General features: G+C 37.4%; 1 protein-coding gene across 3 annotated transcripts; it reads right to left on the minus strand.

Moving 5' to 3' along the window:
- Nucleotides 1–8: 8 nt before the first annotated feature.
- Wdcp (WD repeat and coiled coil containing) lies at nucleotides 9–17,596 on the minus strand. 3 transcript variants are annotated; one of them, XM_046441349.2, is made up of 5 exons: nucleotides 17,499–17,590; nucleotides 10,642–12,445; nucleotides 6,169–6,283; nucleotides 4,093–4,160; nucleotides 9–187 (listed from the first exon to the last, which is right to left on the minus strand). In XM_046441349.2, exons 2-5 carry the CDS (start codon nucleotides 12,424–12,426, stop codon nucleotides 140–142), a joined length of 2,016 nt encoding a protein of 671 aa, XP_046297305.1. In that variant the 5' UTR covers nucleotides 12,427–12,445; nucleotides 17,499–17,590; the 3' UTR covers nucleotides 9–139. The 3 variants fall into 3 exon arrangements, with proteins under 3 accessions (XP_046297305.1, XP_046297304.1, XP_046297303.1); XM_046441348.2 differs by lacking the exon at nucleotides 9–187 and having other exon boundaries at nucleotides 2,342–4,160; nucleotides 17,549–17,596; XM_046441347.1 differs by lacking the exon at nucleotides 9–187 and having other exon boundaries at nucleotides 2,342–4,160.

Raw genomic sequence — 17,596 nt, forward strand, 5'->3', positions numbered from 1 at the left:
ACAACTAAAAATAATATTTTTAAATGTAAATAAATAATAAAAAAGAACCTTGCTTGCATACGCACACTCTCTTTGCTTCCTGGCTGTAATGTCTTGGGCTGCTTTCCTCTGCCAGGCCCTCTGACCATGATGTTCTGCCTCACTCCAGGCCCACAGCTATGGAGTCAGCTGACAGTGGACGGATCCTCTGAAACCCATTCACAAATGAAAAAAACATTTGCTCTTTGACTTTCTGGATCTGGATTATTTCACTTAGCATGATGTTCCCCAGTTCCATCCATTTACCAATAAATGACATCATTTCACATTTCTTTATGGCTAAGTAAACTCCATTATGTATACATAAAACAACAACAACAAAAGTCCTTAGAACATGAAAAAGATAACAAAAATTTGAGCAAAAGACATGAATAGGCATTTTGTAAAACAAAAAACTTGAATGGCTAATAAAATATCTAGATCATCTCTGGTGTGTAAGAAAAAATTAGGATCATAGTAAGATACCATTTAAAATTAGTAGGCTATACTGGGGTTGTGGCTCAGTGGTAGAATGCTCACCTAGCATGCACGAGGCACTGGGTTCTATCCTCAGCACCACATTAAAAAATAAATAAAATGAAGGTATTGTGTTCAACTACTTCTAAAAAATAAATATTTTTTTTAAAAATTAAAAAAAAATTACTAGGCTATCAAAAATTAAGCCACATTGAGCCCAGCCTGGGTAACTTAGTGATAACCTGTATTAAAATGAAAAACAGAGGGGCTAAAGTTGTGGCTCAGTAGTAGAACACCTGCCTAGCACATGTGAGGTACTGGGTTTGATCCTCAGCACCACATAAAAATAAATAAAATAAAGGTATTGTGTCCATCTACAACTATATTTAATATTTAAAAATTATTAAAAAATTAAAAAAAAATAAGAAAGGGCTGGTGATGAAGCTCAGTGGTACAGCATCCCTGGGTTCAACCCCTAGTACCACAAAAACAAAGTTAAAAAAACTCTAATTAAAAAATCAGAGTTAAATTTACATACTTTTGTGATTCCAACTCTATTTCTAGATAAAAGACACTAGAACGACTTCAAACACTTGCTTAAGGATATATTTACAATAATATTCAAAGCAATATGACTTAAATTTCAAAAATAAAACCAGGGATCAAATGTCCATGATGGGAATATGGATAAATTGTGGCAACTCTAAACAGTGAAAGATACCAAACACATAATAAGACTGAATCTTAGAAATAATGTTGAATGAAAAAAGGCAATTCAAAGAAGACTACATACAATATGATACTATTTGTATAAAACTCAAAACCAAGGAAAAATAAACATTATATTTTTAGGCCAATGCGTAATATATGGTGGTGAAACTCCTTTTTATGAATGAAGAAATGATCATTTCAACCATCAAGATGTTAGTGATAGCTGGGCACAGTGAAGCATACCTGCAACCCCAGCTACTCACAAGACTAAGGCAGGGCTGGGTGTGTGGCTCGGTGGCAGAACACTTGCCTTGCATGTGTGAGCCACTGGGTTTGATTCTTAGCACCACATATAAGTAAGTAAATGAAATAAAGGTCCATCAACAACTGAAAAAAAATATATGAAAAAATAAAATAAAATAAAACACTAAGGCAGGAGGATTGCAGTTTCAAGGCCAGCTTGGACAATTTTGCAAGAGTTTGTCTCTAATTTTTCAAAATAGTTTAGGTAAGTAGTTCAGTGGTGGAGTGCTTATGTAGCATGAATGAGGCCCTGAGTTCAATACCTAGCACCACATACATACATACATACACACACACACACACACACGCAAAAGACATTAGTTACCTCTGGTGCTATGGAGTCAGGATTAAGGAAGGACATGGGGGCTTAAATGGTTTCTGGTAATGTTCTGGTTCTTAAATTAGGTAGTGGGCTCTTTAATTATAAGTTACCCTATTCTGTATATAATTGCAAGAATTAAATAATACCCATTCAAAAATTGAGAAAATTTGGGTATAAAATGTAATTTGTAAATACCATTTTTCTTGCAAAATATTTTCAATGTAACATTCAAAAACAATTTAAAGGATTTAGCTCTTCTTCCCCTAACACCAGAGCCAACAAATATTGGGTTGTTTTCTATTGTTCCAATGACTACACTAATAGCAGAGGCCAAGGAAACATCTTTTGTATAAGAGTTGTCATGGATTCAGATGTTTTAAAGATATAATTTATATTCTGGACTATATTTACAAGAAGCAGAAACACAAAAACAACATACACATATGTAAAATCAAGAACATTTCTCTATACCATTAACAACTGCAAAGAAAATACCAAAACAGCCACAAACACAATTAGTGACTTTATTGAAGACCAAGAAGACTCTGCCAAGAAATGGTAATTATAACACACACCTGAGGCATTCATACTGATCTTATCCGGGGGTTCCTTAGTCCCCCTCTTTAGATTTTCTAATAATTGTGATTTCATCACACCCCAGATACCTCCTTTGCAAATGCAGCCAGGCCTCAAGTCAGTCCTGAGCCACTACTCTCAGGCTGCTGATTACAGACAAGTGGCCTCTCCTTCCATTATCCCAGCAGCTGTCTAATGCATGTGAACCACAAAATGGACCCTTGCTTCTTTCCTGTCCAGCTCCATCTAAATAAATGGTAACAGACAGACAGGAGTCCCCAAGGGCACAAAATATTTTCTTTCTAAATAATTTTAAAGGAAAAGAGGGAAACCATGTATGCGCTAATGGAGCTTCTCTAGCTGAAACAACTTATCTGCAGATGTGCTCTGTCTTGCCACACCTTGATCAATGTGCTCTGCTGAGATGCCTGCAATCTGTGATTCTGTCTGAAGAGAGTGAAAAGTGGTACATCCATCCGAAGGGATTCAGGCTCTTTCCACTATACAAAGCTGGTACTTCACCTATAAGTCTAATAAACTGGTACTTTTTAGAACAATCTCAGATTCTCAGTGAAATTTTCAACTGTCTGAAATACTTTCAGCATCTAGGCTAGTTTCTAACACTTTAAAGGAAAAAAAAGAAAGATATCAAAATCAAAGTGACAAGTTGAGCTGGGGTGTGTTTCAGTGGTATAGGACTTGCCTAGCAAGTTCAAGGCTTTGGGTTTGGTCCCCAGCACCTCACCTGTACACAAACACAAAAGAATGGTGACAAGTATTAGGCCTTGCCTGTGCTTGGTACCGTACTAGTAGCATCAGCCCAAGTTCAGAAGGACCCTTCAGGAGTCAAATTGCTTAAAATTCCATTAAAAAGTTGCCTAGGGTCAGTGTTTAGCAGTATCTGGGCCTTTGCCAGTCAGAATTGTTTAGGGTAGCAAGAAGGTTAGGTTTAAACCCCAGAAGGTAAGGCCAATGCCAGTATAACCTCCTTTTGCAGGCAGCCCTGGGAGCAAAAACCAGTTTTTTGGCTTCCTTTGCACTCTGCTGATTCCTGCTGGGTTTAGGTTAAAAAGGACACATTGGAGCATCTGCTCTCCAGTGGCACTCCTCACCCTCATCTCTAAACCAAGAAAAAGACTGTAACAGCACTGAAGTATACTGTAAGTGCTCCTAAGACAGTTTTAACACTCCTTTGGGCAAGGGACACAAAGCCTCAGATAAACCACAAAACAATCCACATGGCACCATAGTATTGTTTTGTTCTGGGAATTCTGCCCTTAGGCAAAACCATAGTCATGAATACATAAACAACCACTTTCTGAGCCATCTAACAATGACTAAGCTCTGCTATCAAGCAGAGTACCTCCGCCCAGAGGAAAAAGCAGAAAGGTGGCAGAGCTAGCCATGGCAATGCCTCACCTGAGTGACAGTACAAATCTCACCAGTGAGAGTCCACAGTGCAAAAACGACCTTGCTTGTCATGATCTCATTTGAAAAGCTAACAAATAGTCTGCAAACAGATATCAGGCCACGCCATCTAAATGATTAGAACAGCCAGTGGTATGTAAACCCTGGGCAATAAGGTCTCCAAAGACTTCAGGTGAAGGAAGAGGATCCTGACTGTGAGAAAGAGGGTCCCTGGAGACATCTGACCTGGACAGGATGCCATCTCTCACGATGATTACCTGGGTGGCTGTGAAAGTTAATGGGATGAAGCCCTCACTATCAGCAGAGAGAAGAATCCAGTGGGAATCTGTGAAGTAAAATAAACAAAGACAATTTAGGATATCTAATTCTATAATGAGAATGATGACAACAAATAAGGTGTTTTTTTTTTTTTTTTAGTGGAATACAGTAGTTGATATCAAGCCTTATCATCATAGGATTTTACAGAGAATGGTGGGCTAAAAGGACTGAGGGTCAGGTTACATGGCAGGAAGAGGATGTCAATGACTTATGGTCATCCAAAGCTGGTCACTTAGGTAGAGTTAAAGGACATACACTTTCACCCAGGCCAGGCATTTATCACCCAGTGCTATATATACAAGTTTGTGTATGCACATACATTAAGGGTTGTATGTAGAAGTTTTCTCCCTTATCTATGTGCTGTTCACCAGTTTCTCAAGAAACTATCTGAATCTGAGAAGCAGTTAATCTATGGAGGAACATTCATTATTTTGTAGATCCATAATAACCTGTAGACATTCAAGGAGATTGAAATGACTAGCTAGAATATAGTTGCCCAGATAATCCTGAATGGTTTGTTTCAGGGGTAACCTAGGGACCACAACACATGCTTGGACCTTTTCTGGTTCCTTTAAGTCTAATGTGTCTCACCTTTTGACCCTGTGATTTCACTTCTGAAAATCTATACTTCCAAGAATAACATAAAATATGCAGAGAGGGTTTTCTTAGTGTTATTTATAATGGTGAAAAGTTGAAAACCACCTAACTGGGTCAAAGAATACATCACAAAATAAGATACAGAACAGCTCAGAATGGAATATGAACTTACCCATTAAAAATGAGAATCATGAGCTGGACATGGTGATACATGACCAAAATCCCAGCTACTTGGAAGACTGGGACAGGAGAGAAGTCTAGGCAACTTAGCAAGACCCTGTTCCAAAAGTTTAACAAAGAGCTGGGATGTAATTCAGTGGTAGAATGCTTACCTAGCATACGCAAGGCCCTAGGTTCAATTCCTAATACTGCAAAACAATTTTTAAAAGTGATTTATGGGGCTGGGGATGTGGCTCAAGCAGTAGCGCGCTTGCCTGGCATGCGTGCGGCCCGGGTTCGATCCTCAGCACCACATACAAAGATGTTGTGTCTGCCAAAAACTAAAAAATAAATATTAAAATTCTCTCTCTCCCTCTCACTCTCCCTCTCATTCTGTCTTAAAAAAAAAAAAAAAAAAGAATATCTACTAACTTTAAAAAAAAAGTGATTTATGAAGCTACACCATAAATGCAAATGCCAAAACAGAAAAATGCTAATACTACAATGTTAAACAGGAAAAAAATAAAATGATATTCTATGTTCAGTGTGTTGGCTACTGTTAAAAGAATGAAGCCTAACAAGAATATAGAAGTGTTAATATCAAAATGTCTGAATAACTTCTTAAACCTTTGTTCTAGCAGACTAATATTTGCTCCTATGTTTATGCAATGGTAAATCTTAATTTATATGAACAAATAAAATCTACTATATTGTGCTTGGGACATTTAAATCAATGTAAATATATGTATTCTGTGACATGATGTTTTATTTGGCCATTTTAAAACATTTAAGATTATGTTTAAAAGAAAAATAAAATGAGGCATATCATGCTCCACATCTGATTAATGTGGGTATCACTCAATCAAATACCATCTGAGAGTGTCCTTCATGTCTCCATGCCTGCTCCATATCAGAACAACTTCTTTTAAGAAATACTCTGCAATGCTATGATTTTTTACATTTTAGTGCAATATGTATACGTGAGATTGCTATGTGATTTCCTTTTCATTGTTATATATTGCTTTGTAACTTTTCTAGTCTTATCATGTGTACATTTAAATTTTCCAGCTAGGCTGTAAGTTTCCTAAGGGCAGAATCAATATTTTCATGTGTTATCTCTAATAGGCTGGCTATACACTAGGCAATTAATGATATTAATTAACTAGCAAATTACTGAATGATTGGTACACCTCATTTCTGTTACCAGTGGAAGCCACAGAACGGATGGTAAAGGGAGGAGTGTTATGAATTTAACCTACCATGCAGCATTTCAACGAGAGAGAGGCCAAACATCTGCTGAATTGCACTGAGCCTTAGCTTGCCATTGCAGAGAAGCACTGCTCTTCTTTCAACAGGACCTATATAACAAGGTTTCTTCAAAATAAATAAATAAACAAATAAATAAACAAATACACAAATGTTGCTAAACTATTACAAAAACAGTGGGGCTAACATTTCTTTTTCTTTTTAGGTGTAGTTGGACACAATGTATTTAATTTATTTGGTGTGGTGCTGAGGATAGAACCCAGTGCCTTGCTTGTGCTAGGCCAGCGCTCTACCCCTGAGCCACAACCCCAGCCCTAGGGCTAACATTTCTTAAGAATAGAAATGGGTGGGCTGGGGTTGTGGCTCAGTGGTAGAGTGCTTGCCTAGCAATGTGAGGCCCTGGATTTGATTCTCAGCACTGCATATAAATAAATAAAAATAAAGTTCTACTGACAACTAAAAAAAGAAAAAAAGAATAGAAATGGGGCTAACATTTCTTAAGAACAGAATGTAAAACAGTTTTTGAAAATCCTTGTCTATTATCACTATCAACTATACTTCAGTTATAAATCTTAAGGAGCTCTTGCTGTACTCTTTTTCTTTTCATTTCTTTTTTAAATTTATTTTATGTATTCTGTTACATATGACAGCAGAATGCAATTCAATTCATATTACACAAATAGAGTACAATTTTTCATGTCTCTGGTTGTACACAAAGTATAGTCTCACTATTCATGTTTCCATACATGTACTCAGGGAATGATGTCTGTCTTATTCCAACTTTCCTACCCCCATGCCCCCTGCCTTCCCTTCCCTCTCCTTTGCCCTATCTAAAATTCATCTGTTCCTCCCTTGCCCCCCCCATCCCCATTATGAATTAGCCTCCTTATATCAGAGAAAACATTCGGCATTTGATCTTTGGGTTTGGCTTACTTTACTTAGCATGATATTCTCCAACTCCATACATTTACCGGCAAACGCCATAATTTTATTCTCTTTTAATGCTGAGTAATATTCCATTGTGTATATACACCACATTTTCTTTATCCACTTATCTATGGAAGGGTATTTAGGTTGGATCCACAATTTAGCTATTGTGAATTGTGCTGCTATAACCATTGATGTGACTGTGTCCCTATAGTATGCTGTTTTTAAGTCCTTTGGGTATAAACTGAGAAGTGGGATAGCTGGGTCAATGGTGGTTCCATTCCCAGTTTTCCAAGGAATCTCCATACTGTTTTCCAGATTGGTTGCACCAATTTGCAGTCCCACCAGCAATGTGAGAGTGTGCCCTTTTCCCCACATCCTCATCAACACTTATTGTTGTTTGTATTCTTAGTTTTGCTGCATTATTTAATGTAACTACAGGATCAGAACATAATACAATCCCTAAGGTACTTTCCCTCTTTCTCTAAACTCTAATTCTAGGAACTGGCTTTCCTAGGACGTGACCAATGACACTATAGGATGATGGAGAGTAGAACAATTCAATCCTGAGGAACAACTCCCTGCCTGTTTTAGAAAGAACTAAGAAACTTCACACTTGCTTTAGTGGAGAAAATGCAAAGAAAGACTGACCTAGTGGTAAAATATCTGAGCATTTGTACAAATAAAACAAACTGTGGTCAAAATTCACTTAGCTTAGAAAAAGTATAAAGGAAAATCATTTTTAAAATGTAAAAAGTCATTACAAATTAATCTTCTTTAGAAATGGTTTCAAATATACCTAGAGTATGAAAAAATATTTTAAAATTATCACTCTAACTTAAGACACATTAAGAGCCCAAAAGCATAATCACAAAACATAAAATAAAGAAAAATTACTTCTAATTATGTATTACTTGAAATAATATCTTCATTCAAGTATTTAAAGAATAGTATTGTAAGTAAGTTATGTGTCTAATTTATTTTGTTAAAATTTTCACAATTCATTTTCTGAATGCTAAGAAATGTGATTTCAACTTAAAAAGATAAATTATACTCCATTTATGGTAGGGCAAACCACTCAAAAAATGTATACTAATAACATTTGTAAACAAAGTCACATGAATAAACTGTAAAAGTCCTAAGCAGCTAATTATTTAATTCATGAAATGTAACATTTGAAATTATAAGAGACACTGTCCTATGCTTTTCATTATTTTGCTTTTTTTGTCTTACTTTTGTCATTATAAAAGGAAGATATAATCAACATTTTAAAAAACAAAAATTTGTAATGCAGAAAATAAGGTCCCTAAAATTCTACCTATAATTTTTTAAAATTTAATTTTAAACTATTCTTTGAAAAACATATATCCTTGAGTTGGTACAGTAGTAATATTAAGTAAACACTAATTAAAATACCTCTTTTTGACCAATATTAAAAGAGTAATTTATATGCTGCTTATACATGTTGATTTCACTATCAACATGCTGCAAATATCTATTAAATCTAATAAGGAAAATAAATACAAGCAATTCACATTCAACTGGCAAAAAAACATGAAAATACACTAAATTCACTAATCATGAATAAGTGAAACAACACCTCACACTGATCAGACTGGAGAGATGTGAGGAAAAGGATAGTCATATGTTGCTGATGGGTGTGAGATAGTGCACTGTAAAGTTAAAAGAAAATCTTTTGGGGCTGGGGTTGTGGCTCAGCAGTAGAGCACTCGCCTCGCACGTGAGAAACCCTAGGTTCGATCTGCAGCACCACATAAAAATAAATAAGTGAAATAAAGGTATTATGTCCAACTACAACTAAAAAATAAATATTAAAAAAAGAAAATTTTAAAAAATATATATTTAAATTGGATTTATTTATTTTTAAATATTTTTTTTAGTTGTAGATGGGTACAATATCTTTATTTATTTATTCTTATGTGGTACTGAGATTTGAACCCAGTGCCTCTCTTCATGCAAGGCAAGAGATCTACCACTGAGCTACAACCCCAGTCCCTAGATTGGATTTATTTTTATTTTATTATTTATTTTTATGTGGTGCTGAGGATCAAACCCAGGGCCTCACATATGCTAGGCAAGCACTCTACCTACCACTGAGCCACAACTGTAGCCCCTAAAAGAAAATCTCTAAAAGGCAATCTTGCAGTTCTATCAAAAGCAGAAACATAAATAGTCTTCAAATTTACACCTCCACTTCTGGGAACCAATCCAACATAAATACAAGTACTAAACCAAATGGACACATACACTGTTTCAGCACTGTTTGGAGTGGCCCTTGATGGAAAACAAAGTGAATGTGGATCAACAAGGGGATAGCTGAATGTACAGGGGCAATTTCTGAGAATTCCTGAGATCTAACGAAAAGCATAAAATCTCAGATTCAGAGAATATAACAAATCTTGGAAGAGAATCTAAAAAAAAGAATTATATTAAGGAAAACTTCACCAAGACTTGAACATATATGATTTCACCCACTATGTGAAACTGAGACCATTAGAACCTGATAAAATTCTTCTGGGTTTTAAGAATCAATCTAGCTTTTATCATATAAAGCAACATAAAACCCAGTCAAAACACTGAATTTCCACCAAGACAGGCTATTGTACTTACTCAATGACAAAACTCTATATTGCTAAGCAACAAATAAATTCTTTTGTCTCAGAAAACTAACTTGAAGTGTAGTGATAGTCCACTCTGATTTTAATTTGCTTTTCTCTAATGGCTAATGAGGTTGAGGTGTTTGTTATCTATATATACTCTTCAGAAAAATTCTGTGTACATGTTTTAAAAAAAAATAGCATACTCAGCATGGAGTGCACCATATGACTATTTTTGCAAAACAATGACAAACCACCCCTTGCACATATACAGTATATATCTATGTATATATATACATATCTGTGTTAGATTATATGAGTATGAAGAAAAACATGGAAGGATACACATTAAGCTGCTGGTGAAAGTGGATTATGGGGAGGATGGGTTAGGGCCATATTCAATGTGGAAAGAAGTATCCACAATAAAGTACCCACATGTATGATATAATCCCACCTAAATAATAATATGTACTTGCATATGTATGAATAGATGCATCCAAAACATTTTATTTTTTATTTTTTGGTGGTGCTGTGGATTGAACCCAGGGCCTTGTACATGCAAGGCAAGCTACTCTATACCAACTGAGCTATATCCCCATCCCACATTTTTAAATATATGTATGTCTCCACTGTAAAAGGAAAAGGTTTTCCTAACAAAATAACAATTTTTTTCCTACATATAAATTGCCAAAGTGTAGTCGTTCATTTTTTCACACCAAACACAAGATAAAATCACAGCACATATTGGTTATGTGTGCCTATCTCTTTGGTAGGCTAACCTGCAAAGGTTTATCACCTTGCTTGTAATATACATGCCCAGGTTAGTGAAGTTCAGTTAGAGTACCTCTTTTTCATTAAAAGTTCTTGCACTGGATGCAGCAGCTTTTATGTAAAGTGGTAGCTCCTCAAAGGAGCAGTTACCTGGTAAATGATGTGAACATAAGGGAGATCCTTAGAGAGTGGATACACTGGAGAGGATTTCTTCCCATTATGTACAAAATCCATGAGTTCAGAAAGATACTGTTGCAATTCAATCAGATTTCTAGATAAAATTCCCAGTTCCTTAGGTAGCTGGTAAGTTTCATTTTCCTTTTGTAAGTTCTCTTTTTGAAACACATCAGGAGGTTTTGGTGTGCTGGAGTGATCTGGTGTTCTGCTGGGCCTTGAGAGTGTTTCCAGGGCAATGGAATCATCAGTGATACTGGATGGGAGACTTTTGATTTCTTTAATAAGGGGCCTTCCAGGCCTTTTATTCTGACTATTAGTATTAGCTGTTAATAAAAGCCCTCTGTTTTGGTGGCAAAAATCTGAGGAAAGACTTCTAATCAATTTTTTCCTATTTAACAGAGCACTGCAAATAGAAGTAGCACTCTGGCTTTTGTTAGATGTTGCTGAAGATTCTTCTTTCAACAATACTTCTCTAACAATCAGACGAAGGATATACTGATCAGACTCTGAAGAAGGAAGAAATGCTGAATCAGTGGACTTTTGTTTTCCTACCAAAATTAATAATTTGTCTGCCAAAAAACATATGCCTTTTGGTCTTTCATTACTCTCTAAATGAATTTGCTGGATGTTTGGCATAGAAGATGAAATGACAGAGTAGATCAAAATTATATTACAAGTATTGGAAGCCACTGCCACTACCTGTGCTTTAAGATTAAATGCTATTAAATCAGGAACCAAAATGCCTGGAATGGTCACTTTTCTGGTCATGGTAACTTCTTCCTTAAAAGTCACAAGGACCAAATGTGAAGAATCCTGGCCAGTTCCTGTCAAGTAGTCCTTTTGTCTTAAGCAAATAAGAGAATTCCCCTCAGACCTAGCTTGGTTGAAATGTATATGAGTTAGATCCAAGGGCTCTGAAAAGGAAGGAGAAACTGATATTTCAGAATTTGATTCAGAAGCAATTTCCCCCTTATCCACAGAAGGCATTTCATCAATAACTGGAAAAGTAGGCAGATGAGTATCTTCACCACTAAGTGGAACATCAAAGGTTTCCAATGCATTTAAGCTACAGATCTTATCTAGTGGAAGCTCTGTAGCTATAGCAACCTGTGAGTCCACAGTGGCTCTCATGGAACAGATGTAGCTGTCCACATCAAACACTGGACACAAGGAGGACCTGTGAAGAATCTTCTGAGGACTATCCCAAATAAAAAAATGAAGGCTGCTGCCTACTGCAACCACTAGCCTCTGGCCATCCTGGGTCCAGCATGCACAGTGAATGCGGCCTTGAGTGTTGATGTCCACTTTTATCCGGGAACTGTCACAGTGAACATCAGGGAAAACAGAGACATTCTGTGAAGTCATCACAGTCAGGACAGCATTTTTAGGGTGCCACACACAGCCCTGGGGAAGGAGAGGAAGTGATTCTCTAATTTCAGAGGTCTGAGACACCAACCATTTGCTTGACCCCACAGTGCTGGGACACAGCTGCCACACAGTGACATGCTTCTTGTGCTGGATAGCAAGTAGAGTGGGCATGTCAGCTGTTGCTGCTGACTGGGCCCACGATAGCCCACAGACATGTTCAAATTGTCCAATGACTCTGGAGTTCCCAAGCTTGGCTTCTCCACTGTGAAGCTGTAAATCAGTCAGAAATACTTGATTCCCATCCGTCCAGGCAAGGCCATGGTTTGGGTGTATTGCTTGATACAACACATTTAGTCCAGTCCTGAGCAGTTTTCCTTTTCCCAACTCCATCCTTTGTGATAAAAGTTATCTGAAATGATCAGGAAGGAAAGTTACACCATGAAAAAAATAATTTTAAAAATCCAGAATATAGGCTATTTAAGATAACTGACTTGGACCCAGGTCAGTCTTGTAGGGGGATAAAAAGACAGGAATAATGTTGTAAATTAAGAGACTACTGAGAGCTGGGGAGGCAGCACAGTGGTAGAATATTTACTTAGCATGAATGAGGCCCTGGGTTCCATCCCTAGCACTACAAAAAAATAAAATATAAAAACAAAAATTAAAAAGAGAGACTGCTGAATTAAGACAACACAATGTAAAAACTTTGGCTTGATTTTGAATTGAGGATATAAAATTTTCTGTCCCCCAAAAATGTATTTTTACAACTGAAGAATTATGATTAAGAAGATATGTGAGCGAGGGATATAGCTCAGCAGTAGAACACGAACTCAGCATGTGTGAGGCTCCGAGTTCAATCCTTAGCACCACACACACAAAAAAAAGGGACGGTAGACTTGTTAATCTTTATTAAATGTGTTAGAGGATACACGTTGAAGTATTTGGGATAGTTTCAAGATATGTAGAACATGCTTTCAAATGGTTTAGGAAAAAAATTTTATATAGATAGATAAAACAAATATACAAAATGTTAACAATTATTGAATTTATACTTAGGCTACATTGGCATTAATGGGATTTCAACCTTTTAGAAGGCTGAATATCTCAACCTCTACTAACCATCATTCTAGGATCTTTGAACTTGAATGTGTTCATACATATTTATGACACATAAGGTCAGTAATAAGAAATACTATTGGGATAAGTTAAAAATATGAATATTCACTTTGAAATAAATATTTTTTTAAATTTCTTCTTTAAACAATGTTATTCTTGCTGGGTACAGTGGCACACGCCTATAATCCCAGCAGCTAGGGAGACTGAGGCAGGAGGATCACGAGTTCAAAGTCAACTTCAGCAATGACGAGGCACTAAGCAACTCAATGAGACCCTATCTCTAAATAAAATACAAAATAGGGCTGGGGATGTGGCTCCGTGGTTGAGTGTAATCCCCCAGTACCTGAATTCAATCCCCGGCACACAACCCCCAAAAAGAATGTTATTCTTTAATTTCTTTGAAACACTGATTTATAGCTAAGTAAACCTGCATTTCCCCAACTGCAATTCCTAAGACCCCACATAAAGTCCTTTTTCACTTTTGCAAAATAAATAAATATTCTTCAATTTAAGAGTGAAAAATTGCCAAGTACATTTTGAAATTCCATCAAAGAATCATCTAACTTGGAAAAGTCATTTCTTTACCACTCTCCTCCTCCTCCTCTTCTTTTTTTAATTGTAGGTGGACACAATACCTCTATTTTATTTTTATGTGGTGCTGAGGATTGAACCCAGTGCCTCAAGCGTGCCAGGTGAGTGCTCTACCACTGAGCCCCAGCCCTACCACTCACTTGTTAATCCCCTCCTTTACCAATTTCTCGTCCAAAGCAACTCTCACCAAGCCACCAGTGCCATCCCTGTCACTGAATCCTTCCAGCCTGTTCTACTGAGCAGCCAGTGTCAAAGACAGAACTTGAGAAACTGTCTTCAGATTCTAAATCCAAAGAAATGAATTTTCTTCCAAACAGCCTGGTAATCTGCTTTTAACTCTTCTGTAAATGACTTCTCATACTTCTTTATTAGCTTCATGCTTGCTTTTAGGATCTTGTACTAAGAATAATTGGTCTGTTATGCTTCTACACATGATGTCAGATTAAATGGTTCTGCAGTGGCTTGCTAAATGGAGAAATAAGTCCCCTGTCGTTGCTAATGACAAAAACAGCAATCTCTATCCCACTGGTCTTCTGTAATATATGGTTTTCCCTAATACCCACTTATGTATTTTTAAAAGTCTTTTATTGATAAATAATGCATAATACATTTTCCTGGACAGAAAAATTCCTAATGGACTAAATGTATCAAAGGCAATTTATCTGACATATTTTAGGCCACCTAATTTAGTCTAATGTAATTAGAGTGTGTGTGGACAGAGTAGCACAAGAAAAGAATTTGTGAATAAACCGGGGAAAACATGATAATAAATTCAATGAAGTTTTTGGAAAAATAAATTATACTGTCTTTATCTTTAATAACAAGAAAATATTTGACATTTTTTTCTCAGAAACCTAACAATAAATTTAAAAATCTGGTCCATTCTTTTCTCTGCCTATGCTATACCAGGACCTGACCACCTTTCCCTTTTTATTAGGGTAGAACAAAGAAAAGTGTCCTTGATTCTAGTCTCTTCTTTCCAAAAGAGCCTGAATGCTATGTGTTGTCAGGCAGATTAATCTTTCTACAAAGCATAACTCTGCTGGGCACTGGGGTACATGCCTGTAATCCCAGCTTCTCCAGAGGCTGTGGTAGGACAGAAAGTTCAAGGCCAGCCTAGCAAGACCCTGACTCAAAAATTAAAAAGTAAAAATAAAAAAAGAGGCTAGGGATGTAGCTCAGTGGTGGAAGAGGGAAAGGACAGCTCTGAATATTTTGTTCTTTTCTTCAAAAACTTTTGAAGAATTGCCACAGTCTTCAGTGTGTATAGAAAGTTCTTCCCATGGGCTGGGGTTGTGGCTCAGCGGTAGAGCGCTTGCCTAGCAAGTGCGAGGCCCTGGGTTCAATCCTCAGCACCACATAAAAATAAATAAAGGTGTTGTGTCCAACTACAACTAAAAAATAAATATTTTTTTAAAAAAAAGAAAGTTCTTCCCAGGGCTAGGGATGCACTTCAGTGGTAGAGCACTTGACTAGCATGCATAAGGACCTGGTGGCTCCAAAACTTTTTTTAATTAATTAAAAAATAAATTAAAAAGTTATCTCAAAATGTATTAGCAAGGCATTTTAGGCCATATACTATCTGATATGGATATAGTTGTCCAACTTCAGCTCTTTGATCATAAAGGGCAGACTGAGGAATCTGAGGGAAGCAGCACACATTCATAAGACAATGTGCAGGATGGACCTGAGAAAAAAGAGACAGGCTTCATAAGAAGCCATGAAATAGTCGGAATGGCACAACAGTCTGAAAGGGAACCAAGTTTGTAGCAATTTCAGTAGAGAAAGAGCGCCAGATTCAGGAGATGCTTCTAAAACAGAGGAAACAGATCATATCAGATACCATATGAGAGGAGAAAAGAACTAAGGAGAATATCCAGATTTTTAGCTTGGAAAATGCTGAACCCACTAACCAAAGATACAGAAGATAGGAAATGCTTCAAAAGTGAGAAGAGGCAGGACACAGTGGCATACACCTTTAATCTCAAGTGACTCAGGAGGCTGAGGCAGGAGGATCACAAGTTTGAAGACAACTTGGGCAAACTGGCAAGACCCTGTCTCAAAACAATAAAAAAGGCGGGCTGGGGATGTAGTTCAAGCGGTAGCGCGCTAGCCTGGCATGCGCACGGCCCAGGTTCGATCCTTAGCACCACATACAAAGATGTTGGGTCCGCCAATAACTAAAAAATAAGTATTAAAAAATTCTCTCTCTCTTTAAAAATAAATAAATAAATAAAAATTAAAAAAAATAAAAAAGGGTTGGGGATGTAGCTTAGTAGTATAGAGTCACTGGGTTCAAACTCCAGTAGTGGGGAGGGGGGTGAGAAGTGGGTGAAATATATGATAAATTTAGTATTATATGTGCTATCTATAAGGTATGACTCCTTATAGACAACTTAAGTGTATTTCCAGCTACATGTGTGGCTGAAACAAGAGACTAATAACTTCAAGGCCAGCCTAGCAATTTAGCAAGACCCCATCTCAAAATAGAAAAGAGCTGATAAAGTGCTTTGCCTGGTTTAAGTAAGGCCCTGGGTTCAATCCCCAGAACTAAAAAAAAAAAAGGAAAAAAGAAAAAAGTTTATTTGAGCAATTATAAACAGAACAGAGCTGCAATACAGCTCAGTTGGTAGAGTGCTTGCCTCTCATGCACAAGGCCCTGGCTGGGTTCAATCCCCAGCACCACAAAAATTTCCTATAAACAGAACAAAAATTAAATTATGGTCAGTCCCTAGAACCAGAACAGGTTCTGCTAAATCCTTAGAACATCATGACAGCATTTATAGAAAAGGGAAATGAGGTATAGAGACAACGTAATTGATTACAGCTAAATTGGTTACAGAGCCTCCCTCAATTAACTAAAACTCAGCTACTTTGATTAAACTAGTTCGGTCTATTGGGCCCAGTGCAGGAGTCTCGTTCACGTCAATGGCTCCTACAAAATTTTATTTAACACTGTGCAACTCTGTATAACATCTTTCTTACTTAAGATTATATATTATTTTTTTCTATGTTATTAAAAGTTTTATAAATATTTTTTGTGAAAGTACATGATTTGTTGAATTCACTCTTTTTTTCACTGAGCTTCATACAGGCCCGGTCCTTTATACTTTTATTTTGACACAGAGTCTCGATAAATTGCCAACGCGATCCTGGCCTTCCAAGTCACCGGGATTACAGGTGTGCACCACCGCGCCCAGACTGTACTCGCTGGAGACCCCTGGTCGTCACCAATTTTATCCTACTAAAAATAACGCTGTGAGCCGGGCGCGGTGGCTTTTAAGTAAGGCCCTGGGTAATCCCGGCAGCTCAGGAGACTGAAGCAGGAGGATCGCGAGTCCAAAGCCAGCCTCAGCAACAGCGAGGTGCTAAGCAACTCAGTGAATCCTGTTTCTAAATAAAATACAAAATAGGGCTGGGATATGTGCCCCTGAGTTCAATCCCCGGTACCAAAAACAAACAAATATAACGCTGTGATAAAGATCTTTATGCATAAAGCATTTAAAAAAAAATTCCAGACTTCCTTAGGACAGTCTCAAAAACATCATTCGCGAACCACAAGAAATATATTCACTCGTTTAAACCCGGTGCTCCTCCTCCAGCCCCTCACACGGGGCCCTCCCTGTTCTTCCGCACCTCTCGCCGCACCGGGATCTCCTCCCCGTCTTTGCCCACCAAGCGTCGGTCCCACTCCCTCACAGCCCACCCCTACCTCCCCACACTCGCCAAGCCCGGAAGCAGAGGAGACAAAGTACCTTTGGTCTCACTGCCCCATAGAAAAATCTATCTCCCCGGGCAGCCCCACCTCGCAAGACCGTGAGTGAGAAGTCCTGGACAGCTACCGGAAGCACCG

Source organism: Marmota monax, unplaced genomic scaffold, assembly GCF_021218885.2.
Source record: "Marmota monax isolate L192 unplaced genomic scaffold, Marmota_monax_Labrador192_F-V1.1 WCK01_AAM20220418_F8-fsc00010, whole genome shotgun sequence".
Lineage (NCBI taxonomy): Eukaryota > Metazoa > Chordata > Mammalia > Rodentia > Sciuridae > Marmota > Marmota monax.

Bases quoted from the DNA above. Each gene is read 5' to 3' on its own strand.
- Wdcp (XM_046441348.2), bottom strand. From the start codon at position 12,426: ATGGAGTTGGGAAAAGGAAAACTGCTCAGGACTGGACTAAATGTGTTG. The intron at 6,284-10,641 runs GTAACTGCTCCT...TTTATTTTGAAG, and splicing joins ATGTTCACATCATTTACCAG to AAACCTTGTTATATAGGTCC. The intron at 4,161-6,168 runs GTAGGTTAAATT...TTTACTTCACAG, and splicing joins TCTCGTTGAAATGCTGCATG to ATTCCCACTGGATTCTTCTC.